Here is an 18,060-nt window from a genome sequence, read left to right as displayed (position 1 = left end):
TGTCATACCCACACACCTGTCATACTTTCACACACACACACCTGTCACACCCTGACACCCACACACCTGTCATACCCTGACACCCACACACCTGTCATACTCTAACACCCACACACCTGTCATACCCTGGCACGCACACACCTGTCATACCCTGACACGCACACACCTGTCATACTCACACCCACACACCTGTCATATTCACACCCACACAACTGTCATACTCTCACACCTACACACCCATCTGTCACACCCTGACACGCACACACCTGTCATATGTTCAAACCCACACACCTGTCATACGCTCAAACCCACATACCTGTCATACTCACACCCACACACCCACCTGTCATACCCTCACACGCACACAACTGTCACACCCTGACATGCACACACCTGTCATACTATCACACCCACACACCTGTCATACTCTCACACCCACACACCTGTCATACTCACACCCACACACCTGTCATATTCACACCCACACACCTATCTTACCCTTACATGCACACACCTGTCATACCCTTATACCCACACACCTGTCCTACTCTGAAACGCACTCACCTGTCATACTCTCACACCCACACACCTGTCATACTCTCACGTACACCCAAACACCTGTCATACCATCACACCCACACACCTGTCACACCCTGACACTCACACACCTGTCATACCCTGACACCCACACACCTGTCATACCCTGACACGCACACACCTGTCATACTATCAAATGCACACACCTGTCATACCCACACACCTGTCATACTTTCACACCAAAACACCTGTCATACCCACACATCTTTCATACTTTCACACCCACACACCTGTCATGCACACACCTGTCATACTCACACACCTGTCATACTCTCACACCCACACACCTGTCATGCTTTCACACCCATCTGTCATACCCTCACACCTATCACACCCTGAAATGCACACACCTGTCATACTCTCACACTCACACACCTGTCATACCCACACATCTGTCATACTTTCACACCCACACACCTGTCATACCCACACACCTGTCTTACCCTGACATGCACACACATGTCATACGCACACACCTGTCATACTCTCACACCCACACACCTGTCATGCTTTCACACCCACACACCCATCTGTCACACCTATCACACCCTGACATGCACACACCTGTCTTACCCTGACACCCACACACCTGTCATAACCTGACACCCACACACCTGTCATACTCTGACACCCACACCCCTGTCATACCCTGACACCCACACACCTGTCATACACTGACACCCACACACCTGTTACACCCTGACACGCACACACCTGTCATACCCTGACACCCACACACCTGTCATACCCTGACACCCACACACCTGCCATACTCTCACACTCACACACCTGTCATACCCTGACACGCATACACACCTGTCATACTCCCACAGTCACACACCTGTCATAGCCTCACACTCACACACCTGTCATACCCTCACACCCGTCATACTCTCATACCCGTAAGACATATACCTACCTGACAAAACTATGACAGCTAAACACTTACCTACAGTATCATAATCTCTCACACACTTACCTGTCATGCACACATGCATCTACCCATCATACTCTCACACACACAACTACTGTACCTGTTATTCTCTGACACACCTACCTATCATGTTCCCACACCCACACCTACCTGTTATACTCAGACACTGGCATCCAGTCTCGGGCATCAGGGAAACAGAACTGGGGAATGGCTTTCAGACGCTCCTCAGCCTCCCGCATCTGCTTTGTGGGTCTCTCTAGCTGCGGACACAGAACCCTGGTTACTGAGACTATACAGAAACGTGTATGATATATGTGTGTAATGTTATCAGTGGGGGGTGTGGTATATGGGGTAATGTTATCAGTGGGGGTATGGTATATGGGTGTAATGTTATCAGTGGGGGGGGGGGGGTGATATATGGGTGTTATGTTATCAGTGGGGGGTATGATATATGTGTGTAATGTTATCAGTGGGGGTATGATATGTGTGTAATGTTATCAGTGGGGGGTGTGGTATATGGGTGTAATGTTATCAGTGGGGGGGGGGTGATATATGGGTGTTATGTTATCAGTGGGGGTGTGTGGTATATGGGTGTAATGTTATCAGTGGGGGGTGTGATATATGTGTGTAATGTTATCAGTGGGGGGTGTGGTATATGGGTGTAATGTTATCAGTGGGGGTATGATATATGGGTGTAATGTTATCAGTGGGGGGTGTGATATATGTGTGTAATGTTATCAGTGGGGGTGTGGTATATGGGTGTAATGTTATCAGTGGGGGTATGATATATGGGTGTAATGTTATCAGTGGGGGGGGGGGGTATATGTGTGTAATGTTATCAGTGGGGGTGTGGTATATGGGTGTAATGTTATCAGTGGGGGGTATGATATATGTGTGTAATATTATCAGTGGGGGGGTGGTATATGGGTGTAATGTTATCAGTGGGGGTATGATATATGGGTGTAATGTTATCAGTGGGGGTGTGGTATATGGGTATAATGTTATCATTGGGGGTGTGATATATGGGTGTAATGTTATCAGTGGGGGTGTGGTATATGGGTGTAATGTTATCAGTGGGGGTGTGATATATGGGTGTAATGTTATCAGTGGGGGTGTGGTATATGGGTGTAATGTTATCAGTGGGGGTATGATATATGTGTGTAATGTTATCAGTGGGGGGGGTATGATGTTATCAATGGGGGGTGTGGTATAGGGGTGTAATGTTATCAGTGGGGGGTATGATATATGTGTGTAATGTTATCAGTGGGGGGGTATGATATATGTGTGTAATGTTATCAGTGGGGGTATGATATATGGGTATAATGTTATCAGTGGGGGTATTATATATGGGTGTAATGTTATCAGTGGGGGTATTATATATGGGTGTCATGTTATCAGTGGGGGGTGTGATATATGTGTGTAATGTTATCAGTGGGGGGGTATGATATATGTGTGTAATGTTATCAGTGGGGGTATGATATATGGGTATAATGTTATCAGTGGGGGTATTATATATGGGTGTAATGTTATCAGTGGGGGTATTATATATGGGTGTCATGTTATCAGTGGGGGGTGTGATATATGGGTGTAATGTTATCAGTGGGAGTATTATATATGGGTGTCATGTTATCAGTGGGGGGTGTGATATATGGGTGTAATGTTATCAGTGGGAGTATTATATATGGGTGTCATGTTATCAGTGGGGGGTGTGATACATATGTGTGTAATGTTATCAGTGGGGGTATGATATATGGGTGTAATGTTATCAGTGGGGGGTGTGATATATGGGTGTAATGTTATCAGTGGGGGGGGTGATATATGGGTGTAATGTTATCAGTGGCGGATATGATATATGTGTGTGTAATGTTATCAGTGGGGGGTATGATATATGGGTGTAATGTTATCAGTGGGGGGTGTGATATATGGGTGTAATGTTATCAGTGGGGGGGGGGGTGATATATGGGTGTAATGTTATCAGTGGCGGATATGATATATGTGTGTGTAATGTTATCAGTGGGGGGTATGATATATGAATGTAATGTTATCAGTGGGGGTATGATATATGGGTGTAATGTTATCAGTGGGGGGTGTGATATATGGGTGTAATGTTATCAGTGGGGGGGGGGGGTGATATATGGGTGTAATGTTATCAGTGGCGGATATGATATATGTGTGTGTAATGTTATCAGTGGGGGGGTATGATATATGGGTGCAATGTTATCAGTGGGGGGTGTGATATATGGGTGTAATGTAATCAGTGGGGGTGTGATATATGGGTGTAATGTTATCAGTGGGGGGTATGATATATGTGTGTGTAATGTTATCAGTGGGGGGTATGATATATGGGTGTAATGTTATCAGTGGGGGGTGTGATATATGTGTGTGTAATGTTATCAGTGGAGGGTGTGATATATGGGTGTAATGTTATCAGTGGGGGTTTGATATATGGATGTAATGTTATCAGTGGGGGTATGATATATGTGTGTAATGTTATCAGTGGGGGTATAATATATGGGTGTAATGTTATCAGTGGGGGGGGGGTATGATATATGTGTGTAATGTTATCAGTGGGGGTATGATATATGGGTGTAATGTTATCAGTGGGGGGTGTGGTATATGGGTGTAATGTTATCAGTGGGGGGTGTGGTATATGGGTGTAATGTTATCAGTGGGGGGTGTGATATATGGGTGTAATGTTATCAGTGGGGGTATGATATATGTGTGTAATGTTATCAGTGGGGGTATGGTATATAGGTGTAATGTTATCAGTGTGGGGGGGGTGATATATGGGTGTAATGTTATCAGTGGGGGGTATGATATATGTGTGTGTAATGTTATCAGTGGGGGGGATGATATGTGGGTGAAATGTTATCAGTGGGGGGTGTGATATATGTGTGTGTAATGTTATCAGTGGGGGTATGTAATGTTATCAGTGGGGGGTGTGGTATATGGGTGTAATGTTATCAGTGGGGGTCTGATAAATGGGTATAATGTTATCAGTGAGGGTGTGATATATGGATGTAATGTTATCAGTGGGGGTGTGGTATAAGGGTGTAATGTTATCAGTGGGGGGTGTGGTATATGGGTGTAATGTTATCAGTGGGGGGGTATGATATATGGGTGTAATGTTATCAGTGGGGGGGGTGTGTGATATATGGGTGTAATGTTATCAGTGGGGGGTGTGATATATGGGTGTAATGTTATCAGTGGGGGTGTGATATATGGGTGTAATATTATCAATGGGGGTGTGATATATGGGTGTAATATTATCAATGGGGGTGTGATATATGGGTGTAATATTATCAATGGGGGTATGATATATGGGTGTAATGTTATTAGTGGGGGGGTGTGATGTTATCAATGGGGGTGTGGTATAGGGGTGTAATGTTATCAGTGGGGGGTATGATATATGTGTGTAATGTTATCAGTGGGGGTATAGTATATGGGTGTAATGTTATCAGTGGGGGGGTGATATATGGGTGTAATGTTATCAGTGGGGGGGGGTGGTATATGTGTGTGTAATGTTATCAGTGGGGGGTGTGGTATATGGGTGTAATGTTATCAGTGGGGGGTATGATATATGTGTGTAATGTTATCAGTGGGGGTATGATATATGGGTGTAATCTTATCAGTGGGGGAATGATATATGGGTGTAATGTTATCAGTGGGGGTGTGATATGTGTGTAATGTTATCAGTGGGGGGTGTGATATAAGGGTGTAATGTTATCAGTGGGGGGTGTGATATATGGGTGTAATGTTATCAGTGGGGGGGTGTGATATATGGGCTTAATGTTATCAGTGGGGGGGGTGATATATGGGTGTAATGTTATCAGTTGGGGGGGGGTATGATATATGGGTGTAATGTTATCAGTGGGGGGTGTGATATATGTGTGTGTAATGTTATCAGTGGGGGTATATAATGTTATCAGTGGGGGGTGTGGTATATGGGTGTAATGTTATCAGTGGGGGTATGATATATGTGTGGTGTAATGTTACCAGTGGGTGGGGGTATGATATATGGGTGTAATGTAATTAGTGAGGGTGTGATATATGTGTGTAATGTTATCATTGGGGGGTGTGATATAAGGGTGTAATGTTATCAGTGGGGGGTGTGATATATGGGTGTAATGTTATCAGTGGGGGGGGGGGGGTGATATATGGGTGTAATGTTATCAGTGGGGGGTGTGATATATGGGTGTAATATTATCAATGGGGGTGTGATATATGGGTGTAATATTATCAATGGGGGTATGATATATGGGTGTAATGTTATTAGTGGGGGGGTGTGATGTTATCAAGGGGGGGTGTGGTATAGGGGTGTAATGTTATCAGTGGGGGTTATGATATATGGGTGCAGTGGCGGATTCAGGGGGGGGGGCACCTGGGCACGTGCCCCCCTGTCATTCATTTTGTAGATGAGGACCAGAGCTTTCCAACGAGCCCAGCCCCATGTCTCTAGCCCCCCGGGAACCGGAGATATCGCCTGGCAAAGCTGTAACATTTTTTCCCCATAGGATAATATGGGACCCGTCAATTCCGACCCCCACCCGGTTCCGACAGCTGCCAGTTCCCCCCCTGGCATCACAGGAGCTTGTGATTGATGTTATTCAATTCCAAATCGCTTGTCCTTCAATATGATACCAGGATGGTCCATATCGGTCAATCGGTTCCAGAGATATAGCGTGTAAACCGATTTTTTTATTTTTGAAATGTAATTTCATGGCTGTTCATGTTCTTTGAGGGCAGATTACTCTGGAACCAAACATTCCAGTTTTTACTGGACAAAGTTCTTCAATATGATACTTGTCTCATGTAAATGGGTCAGTTAGTTCCGAAGATATAGCCGGTTAAATGAGATAACTGGTTAAAGGGGGGGAGGGGTGGTTTTCTCTCCCCCTCACACCAGAAAATGCAGGGACTAGGCTGGTGTAAATGGGGCCAACCTGGGAATGCATTTTCTGGTGTGAAATGGGTATTATTTCAAATAGCTGGGACCTGCAGTGCTCGGAATACAGCCAGGCTCTGCCATTGTCAGTGGCTATCACTTCTGCCTGGCGGCGGCTGTCCCCCATTTACCACGAGCATGTATTCCCTGTTGGCAATGAGCATGTAATCCCACATGGCAACAAGCATGGAACCTCTGGCAATGAGCATGGAACCCTTGGCAATGAGCATGTAGATAAGTAGCACTTATTGTATGTAGCATAATTTTTAATAGGCATTATGGTGTTTGGCATAATACATAATGGACATCATGCCGTGTAACTTAACGTGTAATGGACATTATGGTGTAAATGTTTAATGTGCGCCTTTGGTGGACAATGTCCCTGTTTATATAGCATATTGTGAATTTTGGCTTAATCCGTGTGGCATTATGTGAATTTTGTCTCAATCCGTGTGGCATTATGTGAATTTTGACACAATCCATGTGGCATTATGTGAATTTTGACACAATCCATGTGGCATTATGTGAATTTTGGCTCAATCCATTTGGCATTATGTGAATTTTGGCTCAATCCGTGTGGCATTATGTGAATTTTGACACAATCCATGTGGCATTATGTGAATTTTGACACAATCCATGTGGCATTATGTGAATTTTGGCTCAATACATTTGGCATTATGTGAATTTTGGCTCAATCCGTGTGTTATTATGTAAATTTTGGCTCAATCCGTGTGGCATTATGCGAATTTTGACACAATCCGTTTGGCATTATGTGAATTTTGGCTCATTCCATTTGGCATCATGTATAATGGGGTCTAGTATTTTGTTGCATAATGTGTAGAAGTTGTATATGGTGTTGTACACTACACTCAAGGACTGTTGAGTGGCCACACCCCCTTTTCCAGAGCGCGCCTTCGGCGCGCGCACAACTACATCCTTTACTTTTGTTGCCATGGTGGGCCTGCGTACTTTAAATGCCAGGGCCTATTTTTAATCCCATTCCCACCCTCTCTCTGCCGTTCTCTTAGCATGTACACTGGCACCACTAACACTGGCCCTCCCCCACCTAAACCCTCTTTTATCATGGTGCCCCCCCTGTCATTTTATCCTGGATCCGCCCCTGTATGGGTGTAATGTTATTGGGCGGGGGGGGGGATGATGTATGGGTGTAATGTTATCAGTGGGGGGGGTGGTATAGGGGTGTAATGTTATCAGTGGGCGTGTGATATATGAGTGTAATGTTATCAGTGGGGGGCTATAATATATGGGTGTAATGTTATCAGTGGGGGGGTATGATATATGGGTGTAATGTTATCAGTGGGGGGGGGGGGTATGATATATGGGTGTAATGTTATCAGTGGGGGGGGGGGGTGATATATGGGTGTAATGTTATCAGTGGGGGGGGGGGTATGATATATGGGTGTAATGTTATCAGTGTGGGGGGGGTGATATATGGGTGTAATGTTATCAGTGGGGGGGGGTGTGATATATGGGTGTAATGTTATCAGTGGGGGGGGTATGATATATGGGTGTAATGTTATCAATGGGGGGGATATGATATATGGGTGTAATGTTATCAGTGGGGGGGGGGTATGATATTTGGGTGTAATGTTATCAGTGGGGGGGGGGGGTATAATATATGGGTGTAATGTTATCAGTTGGGGGGGGTGTGATATATGGGTGTAATGTTATCAGTGGGGGGGGTGATATATGGGTGTAATGTTATCAGTGGGGGGGGGAATGATATATGGGTGTAATGTTATCAGTGGGGGGTGTGATATATGGGTGTAATGTTATCAGTGGGGGGGGTGTGTGATATATGGGTGTAATGTTATCAGTGGGGGGGGTGATATATGGGTGTAATGTTATCAGTGGGGGCTATGATATATGGGTGTAATGTTATCAGTGGGGGGGTGTGATATATGGGTGTAATGTTATCAGTGGGGGGTGTGATATATGGGTGTAATGTTATCAGTGGGGGGTGTGATATATGGGTGTAATGTTATCAGTGGGGGGGGGGGGGGGTGATATATGGGTGTAATGTTATCAGTGGGGGGGTATGATATATGGGTGTAATGTTATCAGTGGGGGGGGGGGTGATATATGGGTGTAATGTTATCAGTGGGGGGGTATGATATATGGGTGTAATGTTATCAGTGGGGGGGGGGGGGGGTATAATATATGGGTGTAATGTTATCAGTGGGGGGGGGTGTGATATATGGGTGTAATGTTATCAGTGGGGGGGGGTGATATATGGGTGTAATGTTATCAGTGGGGGGGGAATGATATATGGGTGTAATGTTATCAGTGGGGGGGGGTGATATATGGGTGTAATGTTATCAGTGGGGGCTATGATATATGGGTGTAATGTTATCAGTGGGGGGGTGTGATATATGGGTGTAATGTTATCAGTGGGGGGTGTGATATATGGGTGTAATGTTATCAGTGGGGGGTGTGATATATGGGTGTAATGTTATCAGTGGGGGGGGGGTGATATATGGGTGTAATGTTATCAGTGGGGGGGTATGATATATGGGTGTAATGTTATCAGTGGGGGGGGGGGGTGATATATGGGTGTAATGTTATCAGTGGGGGGGTATGATATATGGGTGTAATGTTATCAGTGGGGGGGGGGTATAATATATGGGTGTAATGTTATCAGTGGGGGGGGGGGTGTGATATATGGGTGTAATGTTATCAGTGGGGGGGGTGATATACGGGTGTAATGTTATCAGTGGGGGGGTGTGATATATGGGTGTAATGTTATCAGTGGGGGGGGGAATGATATATGGGTGTAATGTTATCAGTGGGGGGTGTGATATATGGGTGTAATGTTATCAGTGGGGGGGGGGGGTGTGATATATGGGTGTAATGTTATCAGTGGGGGGGGGGGGGGTGATATATGGGTGTAATGTTATCAGTGGGGGCTATGATATATGGGTGTAATGTTATCAGTGGGGGGGTGTGATATATGGGTGTAATGTTATCAGTGGGGGGGGGGTATAATATATGGGTGTAATGTTATCAGTGGGGGGGGGTGTGATATATGGGTGTAATGTTATCAGTGGGGGGGTGATATATGGGTGTAATGTTATCAGTGGGGGGGGTGTGTGATATATGGGTGTAATGTTATCAGTGGGGGGGGGGGGTGATATATGGGTGTAATGTTATCAGTGGGGGGGGTGATATATGTGTGTAATGTTATCAGTGGGGGGTGTGGTATATTGTGTAATGTTATCAGTGGGGGCTATGATATATGGGTGTAATGTTATCAGTGGGGGTGTGTGATATATGGGTGTAATGTTATCAGTGGGGGGTGTGATATATGGGTGTAATGTTATCAGTGGGGGGTGTGATATATGGGTGTAATGTTATCAGTGGGGGGGGGTGATATATGGGTGTAATGTTATCAGTGGGGGGGTATGATATATGGGTGTAATGTTATCAGTGGGGGGGGGTGATATATGGGTGTAATGTTATCAGTGGGGGGGTATGATATATGGGTGTAATGTTATCAGTGGGGGGGGGGGTATAATATATGGGTGTAATGTTATCAGTGGGGGGGGTGTGATATATGGGTGTAATGTTATCAGTGGGGGGGGTGATATATGGGTGTAATGTTATCAGTGGGGGGGGAATGATATATGGGTGTAATGTTATCAGTGGGGGGTGTGATATATGGGTGTAATGTTATCAGTGGGGGGGGGGTGTGTGATATATGGGTGTAATGTTATCAGTGGGGGGGGGGGGGTGATATATGGGTGTAATGTTATCAGTGGGGGCTATGATATATGGGTGTAATGTTATCAGTGGGGGGGGTGATATATGGGTGTAATGTTATCAGTGGGGGGTGTGATATATGGGTGTAATGTTATCAGTGGGGGGTGTGATATATGGGTGTAATGTTATCAGTGGGGGGGGGGGGTGATATATGGGTGTAATGTTATCAGTGGGGGGGTATGATATATGGGTGTAATGTTATCAGTGGGGGGGGGGGGTGATATATGGGTGTAATGTTATCAGTGGGGGGGGGGGGTGATATATGGGTGTAATGTTATCAGTGGGGGGGGGGGTGTGATATATGGGTGTAATGTTATCAGTGGGGGGTATGATATACGGGTGTAATGTTATCAGTGGGGGGTGTGATATACGGGTGTAATGTTATCAGTGGGGGGTATGATATACGGGTGTAATGTTATCAGTGGGGGGGTGTGATATATGGGTGTAATGTTATCAGTGGGGGGGGGGGTGTGATATATGGGTGTAATGTTATCAGTGGGGGGGTATGATATATGGGTGTAATGTTATCAGTGGGGGGGGGGTGATATATGGGTGTAATGTTATCAGTGGGGGGTGTGATATATGGGTGTAATGTTATCAGTGGGGGGGGGGGTGTGATATATGGGTGTAATGTTATCAGTGGGGGGGTATGATATATGGGTGTAATGTTACCAGTGGGGGGGGGGGGTGATATATGGGTGTAATGTTATCAGTGGGGGGGTGTGATATATGGGTGTAATGTTATCAGTGGGGGGGGGGGGGGGTGATATATGGGTGTAATGTTATCAGTGGGGGGGGGGGGGTGATATATGGGTGTAATGTTATCAGTGGGGGCTATGATATATGGGTGTAATGTTATCAGTGGGGGGGTGTGATATATGGGTGTAATGTTATCAGTGGGGGGTGTGATATATGGGTGTAATGTTATCAGTGGGGGGTGTGATATATGGGTGTAATGTTATCAGTGGGGGGGTGATATATGGGTGTAATGTTATCAGTGGGGGGGGTGTGTGTGATATATGGGTGTAATGTTATCAGTGGGGGGTATGATATACGGGTGTAATGTTATCAGTGGGGGGGTGTGATATATGGGTGTAATGTTATCAGTGGGGGGGGGGGTGTGATATATGGGTGTAATGTTATCAGTGGGGGGGTATGATATATGGGTGTAATGTTATCAGTGGGGGGGGGGGTGATATATGGGTGTAATGTTATCAGTGGGGGGGTGTGATATATGGGTGTAATGTTATCAGTGGGGGGGGGGGGTGTGATATATGGGTGTAATGTTATCAGTGGGGGGTATGATATTTGGGTGTAATGTTATCAGTGGGGGGGGGGGGGTATGATATTTGGGTGTAATGTTATCAGTGGGGGGGGGTATGATATATGGGTGTAATGTTATCAGTGGGGGGGTATGATATATGGGTGTAATGTTATCAGTGGGGGGTGTGGTATATGGGTGTAATGTTATCAGTGGGGGGGTATGATATATGGGTGTAATGTTATCAGTGGGGGGGGGGTATGATATATGGGTGTAATATTATCAGTGGGGGGGGGTATGATATATGGGTGTAATGTTATCAGTGGGGGGTATGATATATGTGTGTAATGTTATCAGTGGGGGGGGGGGGGTGTGATATATGGGTGTAATGTTATCAGTGGGGGGGGGTATGATATACGGGTGTAATGTTATCAGTGGGGGGTGTGATACATAGGGCTTTTAGGGCGGACTAGAGATGAGGATGGTAATGCAGAGACAGCGAAGGGGTAAGGCTACGTACCTTTGGGAACTGATAGGTCACCTCAGGGATATACGTGTTTTTGGACGGCTTTTTCTTCATAGAAACCACCACAAAATACTCAAACAGCTCCCGCTCCTGCCACTCAATCAGCTCCAGTTCCAGTGTCCTGTAACTGGGGGCTCTGTTCAGCATGGACTGGATATGTACCAAACGCTGGGTGTGTGCTGGAACGGGATCCAAAGTCAGAATGATGGATACAGTATCTCCCTGCCAATCACAATGACAGATACAGTACCTCCCTGCCAATCACAATGACAGATACAGTACCTCCCTGCCAATCACAATGACAGATACAGTACCTCCCTTCCAATCACAATGACAGATACAGTACCTCCCTGCCAATCACAATGATGGATACAGAACATCCCTGCCAATCACAATGACAGATACAGTACCTCCCTGCCAATCACAATGACAGATACAGTACCTCCCTGCTAATCACAATGATGGATACAGTACATCCCAGCAATTCACAATGATGGATACAGTACCTCCCTGCCAATCACAATGACAAATACAATACCTCCCTGCCAATCACAATGATGGATACAGTACCTCCCTGCCATTCACAAAGATGGATACAGTACATCCCAGCTATTCACAATGATGGATACAGTACCTCCTGCCAATCACAATGATGGATACAGTACTTCCCTGCCAATCACAATGATGGATACAGTACCTCCCTGCCAATCACAATAATGGATACAGTACCTCCCTACCAATCCCAATGACTGATACAGTACATCCCTGCCAATCACAACGACAAATACAGTACATCTCTGTCAATCACAACGAATGGTACAACACCTCTCTCCCAATCCCAATGATGGATACAGTACCTCCCAGCCAATCACAATGATGGATACAGTACTTCCCTGCCAATCACAATGATGGATACAGTACCTCCCTGCCAATCACAATAATGGATACAGTACCTCCCTACCAATCCCAATGACTGATACAGTACATCCCTGCCAATCACACTGAAGGGTCCGTTATGTCCTTGCCAATCACAATGATGGATACAGTATATCCCTGCTAATCACAATTATGGATACAGTACATCCCAGCTATTCACATTGATAGATACAGTACATTCCATTTGATCACAATGATGGATACAGTACATTCCAGCTAATCACAATGACAGATACAGTATATCCCAGCTAATCACAATGATGGATACAGTACATCCCAGCTAATCACAATGATGGATACAGTACATCCCAGCCAATCACAATGACCGGTACAGTACAGTACATTCCAGCTAATCATAATTATGGTTCCAGTACATCCCAGCTAATCACAATGATGGATGCATCAAATTTCAGCTAATCACAATGATGTTGATTACGGTACAGCCCAGCTAATCCCAATAATGGATACAGTACCTCCCAGCTAATCCCAATGATGGGTACAGTACATCTCAGCCAATTACAATGATGGCTACAGTACATCCCTGCCGTTCACAATGATGGATACAGTACATCCCAGCTATTAACATTGATGGATACAGTACATTCCAGCTAATCACAGCGATAGGTACAGTACATCCGACCTAATTACAATGATGGATACAGCACATTCCTGCTAATCACAATGATGAGTACATTACATCCCAGCTAATCACAATGATGGATACAGCACATTCCTGCCAATCACAATGATGTATACAGTACATCCCAGCAAATCACAATGATGGATACATCAAATCCCAGCTAATCACAATGATTGATACAGAACATCCCAGCTGATCACAATGATTGATACAGTACATCCTAGCGAATCCCAATGTCAGATACAGTACATCCCTTCCAATCCCAATGATGGTTACAGTTCAATCCTGCTAATCACAATGATGAGTACAGTACACCCCAGCTAATCACAATGACAAATACATTACATCTAAGCTAATTACAATGATAGATACAGTACATCCCAGCTAATCGCAATGATGGATACAGTACGCCCCTGCCAATCACAATGATGGATACAGTACATCCCAGCTAATCACAATAATAGATACTGTACATCCCAGCTAATCACAATGATGGATACAGTACATCCCAGCTAATCACAATGATGGATACAGTACATCCCAGCTAATCACAATGATGGATACAGTACATCCCTGCTAATCACAATGATGGATACAGTACATCCCAGCTAATCACAATGATGGATACAGTACATCCCAGCTAATCACAATGATGGATACAGTACATCCCAGCTAATCACAATGATGGATACAGTACATCCCAGCTAATCACAATGATGGATACAGTACATCCCAGCTAATCACAATGATGGATACAGTACATCCCAGCTAATCACAATGATGGATACAGTGCATCCCTGACAATAACAATGACTGATACAGTACAGTACGTCCCAGCTAATCACAATGATGGATACAGTGCATCCCTGCCAATAACAATGATGGATACAGTGCATCCCTGCCAATAACAATGACTGATACAGTACAGTACGTCCCAGCTAATCACAATGATGGATACAGTACATCCCAGCTAATCACAATGATGGATACAGTACATCCCAGCTAATCACAATGATGGATACCGTACATCCCAGCTAATCACAATGATGGATACAGTACATCCCAGCTAATCACAATGATGGATACAGTACATCCCAGCTAATCACAATGATGGATACAGTACATCCCAGCTAATCACAATGATGGATACAGTACATCCCAGCTAATCACAATGATGGATACAGTACATCCCAGCTAATCACAATGATGGATACAGTACATCCCAGCTAATCACAATGACGGATACAGTACGTCCCTGCCAATCACAATGATGGATACAGTACGTCCCAGCTAATCACAATGACGGATACAGTACGTCCCTGCCAATCACAATGATGGATACAGTACGTCCCAGCTAATCACAATGATGGATACAGTACATCCCAGCTAATCACAATGATGGTTACAGTACATCCCAGCTAATCACAATGATGGATACAGTACATCCCAGCTAATCACAATGATGGATACAGTACATCCCAGCTAATCACAATGATGGATACAGTACATCCCAGCTAATCACAATGATGGATACAGTACATCCCAGCTAATCACAATGATGGATACAGTACATCCCAGCTAATCACAATGATGGATACAGTACATCCCAGCTAATCACAATGATGGATACAGTACATCCCAGCTAATCACAATGATGGATACAGTACATCCCAGCTAATCACAATGATGGATACAGTACATCCCAGCTAATCACAATGATGGATACAGTACATCCCAGCTAATCACAATGACGGATACAGTACGTCCCTGCCAATCACAATGATGGATACAGTACATCCCAGCTAATCACAATGATGGATACAGTACATCCCAGCTAATCACAATGATGGATACAGTACATCCCAGCTAATCACAATGATGGATACAGTACATCCCAGCTAATCACAATGATGGATACAGTACATCCCAGCTAATCACAATGATGGATACAGTACATCCCAGCTAATCACAATGATGGATACAGTACATCCCAGCTAATCACAATGATGGATACAGTACATCCCAGCTAATCAAAATGATGGATACAGTACATCCCAGCTAATCACAATGATGGATACAGTACATCCCAGCTAATCACAATGACAGATACAGTACGTCCCTGCCAATCACAATGATGGATACAGTACATCCCAGCTAATCACAATGATGGATACAGTACATCCCAGCTAATCACAATGATGGATACAGTACATCCCAGCTATTCACAATGATGGATACAGTACATCCCAGCTAATCACAATGATGGATACAGAACATCCCAGCTAATCACAATGATGGTAAATCTGTCCTAATCACAATGCGAATGAGGCCACAGATCTCTCCTCACCTTTGAACCTGTCGTCCGAGTCACTTTCGCTCTCGCTGTTGTCATCTGCACATAGAAGGGAATAGTAATGGTTATAATTGAATGCTATCTGTGACCTTTACATTACAATTCTATTTGAACAAGTGTCCATTCCCTCAACCATTGTGCAGCCAGATCTCTACCACTGATTAGTCCAAGCGCAGTGAGTCATGCGAGAAGACGCGGTACACTTAAGCACTGTCATGTCGACTATGTCGACATTCGGGACAAAAAATCGTAAAAAAACAAGTCATCCATTTGAGTGTCAACTTTCCGATTGTTGACATATTGCTTGCGTCAACCTTCCAACCCTGTCGACCTTCAGTGTTCAACATAAAGTACGTCGAACTTCATTGAGTCGATCTTTGCCCGATATAGCAAATGGGACCCCAATACTCAGAGAAGCCTTGGCGGAGGGCTCGGGGGCTTACCCATGTATTTGCAAATGTACCAGAGCAGCCAGAACATTGGAGGGGATTCAGAAGTGGGCGCAGGTCCGATTTGGTCACAACTGTTCCGCACATGCGTCAAAGGGGTTGCGGCTCCAGTTGCACTGCGGTTTTAATCTCATCACCTCCACGACTGCTTCGTCGGAGGCTTACTTAAGCTGGACATTCTGAGAAACCATCGGCTGCTCAGACGTCTGCTGGCCGGCACCATGTTCCCAATGTCGATCCAGCGCTTCGTCTTCGGAAGCATGCAGCGGATATGAGGAACCGGCGGCTGGTCTCTGGTGACAAATGACGGCACCTACAACATTTGCATTACTTCTCAGATCGGCTGCTGCGCTGAAGACACGGCGCCGAACCCTTCTGCGCTCACTTCTGAATCAGGCCCACTGTGTTAGTTTAATACTAAAGGGGGAAATCTTCTAAGCTTGGAGAAAGATTGTGAAAGATGAAGAACCAACCAATCAGCTTCTAACTGACACTTTTTCAAATACAGCCTGTAACATGTAAGGTAGAAGCTGATTAGTTGCTGTAGTACTTTATTTCTCATATTTCTCTCTCTCTCTCTGAACGTTGATAAATACCTCTCTGAATACGGTTACTTGTTACCTCTCAGTGACGCGGTCTCAATGTTGGACATAGACAGTTTTTTCAATCTCTTCTTGCCTCGCTTTGCACTGTAGATGGCGTTAATCCTTTGCACGAGCTGTAAGAGATGGGAGAACGGTTACCACACAGTGACATATCTTTCTATTCTTTGTGTTCAGTAAAAACTGATGTCCTGTGGTAGCACACCCTCATTCTGATACGTGATTCACACACATTATATACTCTTGAGGGGTCATTCACTTATTAAACTTGATTTCCTGTGCGATTGCCTCTCCCTTTCCCCCAATTCCCCCCCTTTTTTTTCGGTTACCATTGTAGCAAGACAGCCGGCATCCTATGGGAAATGTTTTACAGTACTGTATGTGCAACCAAATCTATGACAACTATGTGTGTATATGCTATACCCAATACACTTTAGGAGATGCAGATTTGAAAAAAGAATGGGTTTCTGGGCGACTGGCAATCCTCTGCCCTGCTGGCTGGTGTCTACAGAGACTCAGATCATTACTTAGACTTATATATTTAAATTTCTGTCTCCAAGTGGAACAGGAAATGCTGGAGGAACGGAACAGTTCACAGGCTAAAAATATAGAGTCTGTACGGAACGCCTTCAGGACAGCATAACCCCCAATACCAATACAGCCCCCCCCCCCCCCCCTTGCGCAAACAAAAAAAAACTGCACAATGACAGTGACTGTAGATACAATTGTCAATTGTGAAGTAACAGCACTGGAAGTCCGTAAGCAAAAATAAGTGAATCAGTGCAGCGTTCCGGGATAATAATGCTCCATATCACTATATATATTATATATATGCAGGGCTATTTTTCAGCAGGCGCTCCAGCAGGAACTGAGGCCCTTATTCTAGTTCATTCTTTCTGACAAAATATTTCTTAGATGGACAAAACCATGTGCACTGCAGATGAGGCAGGTGTTACTTGTGCAGAGATAATTAGATTTGGGTGGGGTTTTACAACTGCCTCACCTGCAGTGCACATGGTTTTGTCCATCTAAGAAAT

The 18,060-nt window shown here is 44.8% G+C and overlaps 1 protein-coding gene across 4 annotated transcripts in view; it reads right to left on the bottom strand.

Moving 5' to 3' along the window:
- Nucleotides 1-18,060, bottom strand: part of DENND2B (DENN domain containing 2B) — a 197,584-nt gene that overhangs the window by 48,169 nt on the left and 131,355 nt on the right. For all 4 annotated transcript variants that reach the window (XM_083164631.1, XM_083164630.1, XM_083164629.1 and 1 more), the window contains 4 exons: nucleotides 17,043-17,139; nucleotides 15,967-16,011; nucleotides 12,038-12,222; nucleotides 1,682-1,791 (listed from right to left, as the gene is read on the bottom strand). In XM_083164631.1, coding sequence (XP_083020757.1) covers nucleotides 1,682-1,791; nucleotides 12,038-12,222; nucleotides 15,967-16,011; nucleotides 17,043-17,139 — 437 coding nt within the window. The remainder of the gene's footprint in view (nucleotides 1-1,681; nucleotides 1,792-12,037; nucleotides 12,223-15,966; nucleotides 16,012-17,042; nucleotides 17,140-18,060) is intronic.

This window comes from Crinia signifera, chromosome 11 (assembly GCF_055691185.1).
Source record: "Crinia signifera chromosome 11, ASM5569118v1, whole genome shotgun sequence".
Lineage (NCBI taxonomy): Eukaryota > Metazoa > Chordata > Amphibia > Anura > Myobatrachidae > Crinia > Crinia signifera.
Note: the sequence above shows the minus strand (reverse complement) of the source record. Positions and strands in the feature narration are given on the sequence as shown.